Source organism: Chaetura pelagica, unplaced genomic scaffold, assembly GCF_000747805.2.
Source record: "Chaetura pelagica isolate M959 unplaced genomic scaffold, ChaPel_1.0 scaffold226, whole genome shotgun sequence".
In the NCBI taxonomy this organism is placed as follows: domain Eukaryota; kingdom Metazoa; phylum Chordata; class Aves; order Apodiformes; family Apodidae; genus Chaetura; species Chaetura pelagica.
Window position 1 is genome coordinate 391,047 of NW_009953495.1, and position 9,008 is coordinate 400,054.

A 9,008-nucleotide genomic window follows, 5' to 3' on the forward strand; every position below is an offset into this window, starting at 1 on the left:
CTGCTGAACTGGGGAAAGTTTGACATGGCTGTCTCCTTAAATACAAAAGTAAATAATGCTTGGTTTAAATTCTCTGGCCATATCCCTGCTGCTGGAATTATGCTCTCTAACTTTGTAGTTTTGTAAATGTTTGTAGTGAAACAAATCTGGTGAAATGGGTAGAATTAAATTTTCTTTTGGGTTTTTTTGGTCTTCCTTTTTTTATGAGCCACAGTTCTAAATAATTGTCATAAGCTTTTATTGCTCTTTCTGTCCTCACTGCTGTGTTATTTGAGTCATTCAGTAGTCAACTCTTCTATGGAAGCTAGAAATAGCTTCTGTTAGGAAGCAAAGTAGCTGCCAAACAAACATGCTGATGTGGAGATGTTTTTCCAGCTATATGCTCAATTTTCAGGCTCTTAAGGGGATAACAGCATCCTGATAAACTCAAACAGCCAAATTATATGTCACTGAAAATATGCTTTTGTCTCTCTGCTTGCTGTATTTTCCTTAAATTATTGTATGCATAAATGCATGGTGTTTGTTTTTGTTTGGTTTGGTTTTTTTGTAGGCCAAGTAAGTGCTTTTGTGCCTGATTTTATATTGTATAAATGTATGGTATTTCAGTTACATGATTATATCACTGAGTGATACAGTAACTTTCCAGTAAAGTTGCTTACAGTAACTTTCCAGGAATAGCAAGTCTTTGCCAGGCATAAGGATCCCCCTGCTTACAACTGTGGAGTAGGAGTAGTGCTCACTGTCCTCCAGAAAGGTACTCCTTCTAGGTTTTCTTGAAGCTCTTCATTTGGATTGGGTTTGCTTGTCAGAATGGGTTGGCAAAGGTGGTAAGTGCCCATGGTATAGCCAAGTGCTTTGCCATCAACACCTGGACCTGTGTGCTTGGTGTTCTCCTGAACCCCTGAGCAGAGGCTTCAGGCTTAGCCAGCTGGACTATACCTAGTCTGAACCTGGCTTGGGTAAGTACCTGAAGTGTTGACGTCTTGTCCTTCCCACTTGGGAGTTAGTGGGGTCCAGAACAGAGCCTTTGCTTGGCATGTTCTGTCTGTGCTTGTTGGCACCTTCCAGCAGCTCAGAGAAACTCACAGATCTTATCTGTACAGGAATTGCTGCTGATTTTTTTTTTCCCCGCACTTACCCACTCCCAGGAGTATGTGAAACACAATCTGAGCTTGCAGCAGTTATAGTAAAGTTTATTTCAGTGAAAAAGTGCTAAGTCATAGAATCACAGAATGGTTTGGGTTGGAAGGGACCTTAAAGATCATCTGGTGCCAACCCCCCTGCGTGGGCAGGGACATTTTCCACTACACCAGGTTGATCAAGGGCCCATCCAAACTGGCCTTGAACAGTTCCAGGGAGGGAGCACCCACAACCTGGGCAATCCACAATCCCTGGGCAACCTATGACAGTGTCTCATTGCCCTCACACTGAAGAACTTATTCCTAATGTCTAACCTAAATCTCCCCTCTTCTAGTTTAAAACCATTTTCCTTTGTCCTATCACCACATGCCCTTGTAATAACTTAGGTAAACAAATAGACCCAAGAGTTTTTTTATTTGTTTTCATTAATGAAACTTAATTTTGTTAGGGCTGAAAAGGCAGATATTTTAGTACTTGCTTCACCTTCTCTGTTCTCAGGTTTTTGCTGTATTTTGTTATATACTTAACAAATTTCTCCATTAAGAAATATCTGCAATGCTGTGAGTACTTCTTTCACTGCTTCGTAAAAGCATCAAAATTTTACTTTAGATGTTTTCAACTTAAGTAAAGTGGGGTTCTTGATGCTGTGATGAATTATTCAATTTTTTGTAATCCAGTGACCAGGAGTGTCTTCAGTTTTTATTACATTAATAGTTGCTTTTAGGAAGTGCTTGCCAGGACAAACTTCGAAAGATTACTAGATCTTTAGTAGATCTAATGTTGCATCATTTTACAGAAGGGCTAAGACTTGAAACTAATGTATACAATTGACTTAATTTCTTAAAGCAGCAATTTTTGCAGAATTCATCTGAAAAGCAGAAGAGTTAACATAGCAACAGTTGCTTTCATGTGAGATAGACTCAATATTATTCCCAAGATCATGGCATTAGTTTTGGGTGCCTCCTGTTACTAGCGTTGTTATTTAATAATTTTTTCCTTTAAGGCAAGCAGCTCACTGTTTAAGAAAAGTGGAGTTAGGGCAAATCCGAAAGCTTTCTGCGAGTAAAAGTAATCTCTTATCTCTTTATAAAGAGATAAGAGCTTCTTGCTAGAGGCCTTCTCTTGTGGTTGGTTGTGGTTTGATTCTCATGTTTAAACTAGAAAACTTCTTAGTTTTGTTGTAACTAGCAGGGACAGACTGCTGGTCAAATAGAAAAAATAATTAGAAATCTAAATTCTCAGTTCTGGAATTGTCGTTTTCCAGCAAAATGATAGGTTTTATGGAAGACCAGATGATGTGTGCAAGGTTCTTTTTGTTTTTTTAATTTTGTGATAAGTTCAGTTTTCTTACGGGAAAAACTGGGCTTGCTTTATAAACAGTTGTATAACAGGAACTGGATGGGGGTGGATGTGATAAATCAGTGAGTCTTCAGTGTCAAAGCAGCATTAGAGGATTAGAACAAACTTCTCTATCCAGCTTCTTGCAGAAGTATTAGACTTAAAGTGTGACTTTCTGAATTTGCATTCACCCTAAATGATCTCTGTTAAGTACGTTCTGAAAACGTGCTAATTTGGTGATTGTCAGTTCTTTTCTACAATTTTTTGAGCAATCTGATACTTGCAGAACAAATGCAATCCAGGTGTTTACAACTTCCAGATTTAGAATAGTTCTGATTTACATTTTACCTTAGCTTTTGATATGTATCCTCTTTCATTTTGTTAGTGATGCTCAAATGCCAGTAACCCTGAGGTATAAATTATAATAGTCTAGCAAAAAAGGGAACTTGTCAGGATTTACAGGTCTGCCCAGGTGCAAGAACCTTATAATATTACATTTACTGCTGGAAAAGTATGAAAAAAAATGCTCTTCATTGATAAAACTCCTAGAAAATAACTTGGAAGAATAAATAATGCTAGAGGATACTGTGCTCAAGTGGCATTTTCAAGTTAAAAGCTTCAAAGTGAGCCTTGCTGGGTTCATTGTAGTTTTAGCTGCATTCTTTATGTAATTTTGAAAATCTCATCTTTGGCAACAGTGGTGGTTGAAATTGCAAATGAAAATTACTTTCTCATTTGTAAGAGGCAACAGTATACTTTAGACATTAGGAGTGATGTGGAAGGGCTGAATGGCAATCAGGTGCTCCTTACCTCTTCCAAAAGAAATGAGAGGACAGTAAAGAAACTAGTGGATTTGAAACAAAAGGAGCTTTGTTTTGCTCCTTCTCCTCACAGACACAGAATGTGAACTTTTTCCTGCAGAATGCTGTGGTTGTTAAAAAATTTACATGAGTTCAGAGGGAGACAGGCCAAGCTCACCTAAGAAAAAAATGTAGTGTTGCTGAACCTAGAAACTCATCTGACCCAGAAAGTCCTGAGATACAACTGGTGACGTGGGACAGCACTTGGACAAGAGAAAGTCTTGTATGCCTCTCCTTCTCCTTCTGTCTTCTTCCCTAGGCATCCAGCTTTGACTGCTGTTGGAGGCAGGACTGTAAATTAGCTGAATGTTTGGGGTCGGATCCAGTACAGCAACTCATCTTCTGCCTCAATATTCAAGCTCTTTTCCAGTCTTTACATTTCTATGACTGGGGTTTCTTCCTTAAGAAATAAAAGTTTGGAGGTTAATTCCAGTTAAGGATTTCTTACCTGCCTGAAGTGTCACCTTTTTAAACCACTTTCAGATGAAAAAATAAAAAGGTGTATTTGACTTGTTATTGACATTTCTTTAAATGTCAAAGATAGGCACAAATATTTTAAAACCAGAAATTAAAATGTCAAGCTCAATATGAAGAGTATAAAATGGGAAATGGTTTGTTTTGAAAGTAATGGTATTGACAGAAAGTTTGTTTCTTTTTCCTTCTCTTTTGAAATTTGGTTAATAAGCTAGTTATCAACTGCTGCCTGCCTTGGTTTAGATTAAAAATGCTTGTAATCAGCTACATTTTCTCTGCTTTTATTTTTATGGTAACTGTGTAGTATCTGCACTCTGTAGATTAAGAACCCAGACTACAAAGAACAAATTTGTTTTGATCCTAAAACTGATTTCCTAACCCCCTTGCCTAGACATATGGCTAAAAATAAGTAGTATTAGGAAGTGCTGAATGCAACACATTCAGATGCTCAGGAGTTCTGACAATATAGGCCTTATTTTAATAGAGATGCCTAGGCATGATTCCCTCATCTAGATTTAAATTTTGGCATAAGCTCTTGCCAGTGAGATAGAAGAGTTTGTATCGAATGTGGGAGCAGAGGGAAGGAACTTGGCTATTCAGGAATATAATAGGGAAGACATTGCCCCATCCACAGCTCTCCAGGATAATCTTGTTGCAAAACTGGAAATGGTGGAGAAAACCTCATCCAGTGCTGAATAGCTGGTAGCTTGGCATGATACTAGCTTGTTGTGGGAGGTACAGGTTCACTCACCCTCTCCTGAATCAGTCAGATTGGGAATTTCTCAAGTAATGGTCAGATTCTGTAAATTACATATGTTTCTTCTTTGACTGTTCTTTTTTATTTTTTTTTTCTTTATTTTTTCCTCCGTAGAAATAAAGTAATAATAAAGGATATAAAGCTTCATCAAACAGTTTAAAGATACCAAGCTGTTAACTGGTTGGAAAGGTACTGTGCTGTGTTGCACTATGCTATGATAAAAAGCAGAAACTACTGTCCTAGAAAATGAGTCCAAGGCAGGCTCTGCTGAAAGACCTACTCTTCATGCTTCCCCAGACTCTTGAGTTAACACACCAAGGAAAGTCTGGTTTCAAGAGGTGTAACGCATGCGTGCGACTCATCTGCTTGTTCTGCTTTTAAGTCGGTGATTTTTCAATTCATTTTTTTCCCTGCAGTTTCGTAATCTCAACAACAGCAGCTTCTCTTTAGCAGGGTGAGGCTCCAGCGTGCTGGCTGCTGTAATGCAGAGGCATTGCTGACCAAGTTGCCACTAAAACGAGTAACAGCTCTGCCAAGCTCAGGGAGAGCAGTAGCTCAGAAACAGAGCCCAGCAGTGATATTAAGGGCTTTAGTCTCACAGCCTTTGGAGACAGTCTAATATTAAGCAGGCTCTTTGGAGAGAGAGATGCATTGAGATGCTAGAGATGCACATCTGTCTGGCTTTTGAACTTCAGATTTGTCAGTGACTGGATTTATCACTGGCGTATAGAAAATGTACAGAATTCTACTCATGCTAGGGGTTTTGGTTTTTTTTCTGAATACAGACATGAATCAGAAGACTTTAGGATTCCTAGCTAAGATAACTGCCTATTTTTGGATATTACACAGACATTTGTATCCGTGCCCCCTTGGTAGCTTAAGCTCACACTACTTGAATTTTCCTTTTGTAAGTTGTGCACATAAAGATTTAAAATGCTGTTAAATTTAGAATTCAGTCAGCATTCATTTCTAGTAGTCTTCAAGTAACTTAGTTTTCCAGTAGTAGTAGGCAAGATACAGATGATTTATAACAATTAAGCAAAAGCTTTGCCAAGAGAGGTAAACTCAATCAGCTAACACTTCGTGTGCTCCAACAGCTCAACATGTGTTTTCTCCCAACATCGATTTGTGCTTCTGTAAATGGCCCCAAAGTAAAAATGCCTCGTTTTTCCTAATGCTGATCTGTGTTGCAACTGAATGCCACACATCTAAAGTGCAAATTAATTTTAACTCAGTGCTTATTCTTGACTCAGTTGTTTTTGGGGAGGAAAAACCAACACTTACTGCTTACTTTTACCTTCTGGATGTTTATTTACTTTTACAGCGATGTTAAGTTAATTTTGAGGAAAATGTACACAGTGTTCTAATAGTTGGGAAACACGTAGCAGGATGTTTTAAAGCACTTTTGTCTATATATGCCTGTTTGTAACAGTCATATACGTAGATTTCTCCTTTCACATGTCTTTGACTTTTCAGAAAGTCATGATTAATTTTGCTGGCACTTACCCCCAAGTAATTTATTTTTATACTTTATGAAATTTGCAACAAAATAGCACTTGTAATTTTTAATGCTTATGTTAAAAATATTTCTAGGACACAAATATTTAAGAGGACGTTTCACCCTAAAAATGAGTGTGTCTTGATTTTTTTTTAATGGGACACTAAGTAGTTTCCTAGAAGAAATATTTGAGTTGATGCACATGCTCATTTCTAGTTAGCAAAGGTCATATTTTTCTAAGAAACTACTACTTTGAGATTGAATTACCTTATTTGGAGGATGTTATTTTGCTCAAAAGTCATGTTGAGTTGAAGAACTTCTCACAAAAGAGTTTAATAAAGTGGTACTGTACCTAAAGCACTAACTTTAGTCATCACAGGTTATTTTGTTATAATTACACAGACATCTGAGACAGAGGTGAGAAGAAAAACCAGTTTGTCTGACTTTTTTCCAGATGCCCTAAACTACCAGAGGATTTAATTGCTTTATGGGGGCAAGACTTGTGGATCTTACGTTTTCTCAGATAAACCTGGGAGAAATTAAGTTCTTGTAGCCCATTAATTGAAGCCCCTTAAGAGTACAGTGGTCCCTAAAAAGGAAGGTGCCAGGGGGGAGGACAGGAGAGAGGAGTAAGACAGAGGAGACTCCAGAGCAGGCACAATAGCTGAAGTGGTATGATAAATACTGCTGTTTTCCTCAGCAACTGGATCCTGGAGTATAAACCAGGTAGTTTCACCTCTGTCCTCAGTAACTTGGAAGCTGGTGTAATTTAAAAAAATTTTTCACTTCAGAAAAAACCACTTACTTTATAATTTGTGTTTGACTTGACAGACAGCCTTTGGACTTTGGTTAACCTAATCTGAAAGCAGAAGTTCATTTCTAACATACAACCTGTCAGGACAGACATTTGACGTAAATTCTTAAGATACTTGCTCTGTGTACTATTATCCTTAATACTTTTACAGTCTTATAATAAACTTTTTATGATGCGACAGAAGCGTAACATTTACATATCAGAATATATTTCCACAGCTGAAGAAATGTGCAGGCTTCCAGTTCCAGTTTAGTCCCAAGTAGTCTTTTAATACAGTTTATATGGTAGAGTCATTGTCAAATATTTTCATTTTTATAGTCTGAAGGCTGTGTTGAATGAAGTTTTCTGAAACTGGCCTTTCAGAGAATCTGATGTCCTGTGTTCTAGTTGAACGGTTCTTTTTAATTGAATTTTGAATTGTATCTGATGTAAAGTAATAAACTATAGGGTCAAAACAGCAGTTTGAAACAGCGATGCACAGCGTCACAGGGTACATAGTCCTGACTGCAGTTACCACTGAACAATTAATCCAGGTCTGTGTTCTCATAAGGGAGTAAAGTATTAATGTCACATTATAAGGCACAAAGCAGAAGCAGAATATCACCAAATGGACAAAAACCATTTTGAGTACCTTTTTCTTGCTTAATTTATTCCGGCTTAATGTAAGCGGTTTATTCAAAGTCCGTAAGACCATAGTAGAGCAGGTCATGTTCAAGATGAGCGGAATAAAAAACCCAACTATTTCAATGAAGATAACGATCCGGGATAGGTAGGTTTTCCACGTGTCCTCTGAAAAGTTTTCAAAACAGGTTCTTTGTTCAGTATCGCTGCGGCGGTTTGTAGACTGGAAAAAGCTGGCTGGTGTGCTGCCTGCCAGCACGGTTGTCCACACTGCAACACAGACAATCTTTGCATTCCTTTTGGTTCGGAGAGTCTTGGATCGGAAGGGGTGGACTATGGCTAAGAAGCGATCTACGCTTATGCAAGTCAGAAATAAAATGCTCCCATACATGTTCGTATAAAAGAGGGTGACAGAAATCCTGCAAAGGATGTCTCCGAACGGCCAGTTCCTTGCTATAAAGTAATAGATCCTGAAGGGTAACGTAAACACAAAAAGCAGATCTGATATTGCTAAATTAAGCATGTAAGTTGTAGTCTCGTTTCGCACTTTTAATGTGCAAGTAAAAATGTAGATAGCAACACAGTTTGCGATGAGGCCGAGAACAAACACCATGCTAAAGACACAGCCATATAAAGTATATTTAAAGGAGTCCTCAGTGGAACAATTAGAGCTTACCATTATAATGGTATATTTAAAATCCTTGCGATTTGGAGGTTTCTCTGGTGTTTCTGTTGCAACTTTTTTCAAATTCCAGAAGAATTTGCAGATGGTTTTGAAGTGTGAACTTTGGTAAGCTCGTGGCACTGCACAGCTTCAGGGGAGAAGCACAAGCTCTGCAGCAGGGGAGCACATCTCCAGTAGTAATCACCAGGAGGTCACTGTTCTCTTCCAAGTGCTATTTGTAATCACATAGCCACTCTTCCAGAGTCAGAAACCGTATCATTTGTGGCAGATGAGGTCGCCTTGAAGCTCACTTAGTTCCATTTCCCCCCTTGATTTGCTGAAGCTGTTGTAGAACTTTCTGCCTTATTGCTGGCTGCAGATGGTGGTGGTGAAGTCTTGTCCATCCAAATTTACTGGGACTGTACGTTGTAGAAAACGATTTCCTGGTCGCCACAAAGTGTCTGTGTTTGCATTTCTCCCTCAGCCTTCTGTCTGTAAAACCAGCTTTTCGGCTCCTCCGAGCGCTGGCAGGCTGGCTGGCTGGCCCCACGGGGCGGGAAGCAAGCTGCTTGCGAGGGCAGAAATGAAATTCCAGAGCGTGTTTGTTCCTGCAGAGCACAGCCCTCACGTCCTGCACCCTGGCAGCCTCTCCTCAGCCCGGCTTCTTCTGGAGAGGAGGGAAGAGAGCTCGGGCAATTTGTAGCATGACATCACAGGAAGAAGAGGTCGGACTCTGAAGAATGGTTTCAATTCAGTTTGTTTGCCTTCCCCTAATCTGATAATGGGTCTGCTGGGACTGTACCTTGCACGCGTGCAAATGGTCACCAGCAGAGTGCTGGTCC

General features: G+C 39.1%; 2 protein-coding genes across 2 annotated transcripts in view; one reads left to right on the forward strand and one right to left on the reverse strand.

The window, feature by feature from the left end:
* RB1 (retinoblastoma 1) overlaps nucleotides 1–9,008 on the forward strand; it is an 85,393-nt gene that overhangs the window by 48,528 nt on the left and 27,857 nt on the right. The window lies entirely within an intron of this gene.
* Nucleotides 7,101–8,181, reverse strand: LPAR6 (lysophosphatidic acid receptor 6). The gene has a single exon (XM_009999065.1). It carries the CDS (start codon nucleotides 8,179–8,181, stop codon nucleotides 7,159–7,161), a length of 1,023 nt encoding a protein of 340 aa, XP_009997367.1. The 3' UTR covers nucleotides 7,101–7,158.

Bases quoted from the DNA above. Each gene is read 5' to 3' on its own strand.
- LPAR6 (XM_009999065.1), bottom strand. From the start codon at position 8,181: ATGGTAAGCTCTAATTGTTCCACTGAGGACTCCTTTAAATATACTTTA.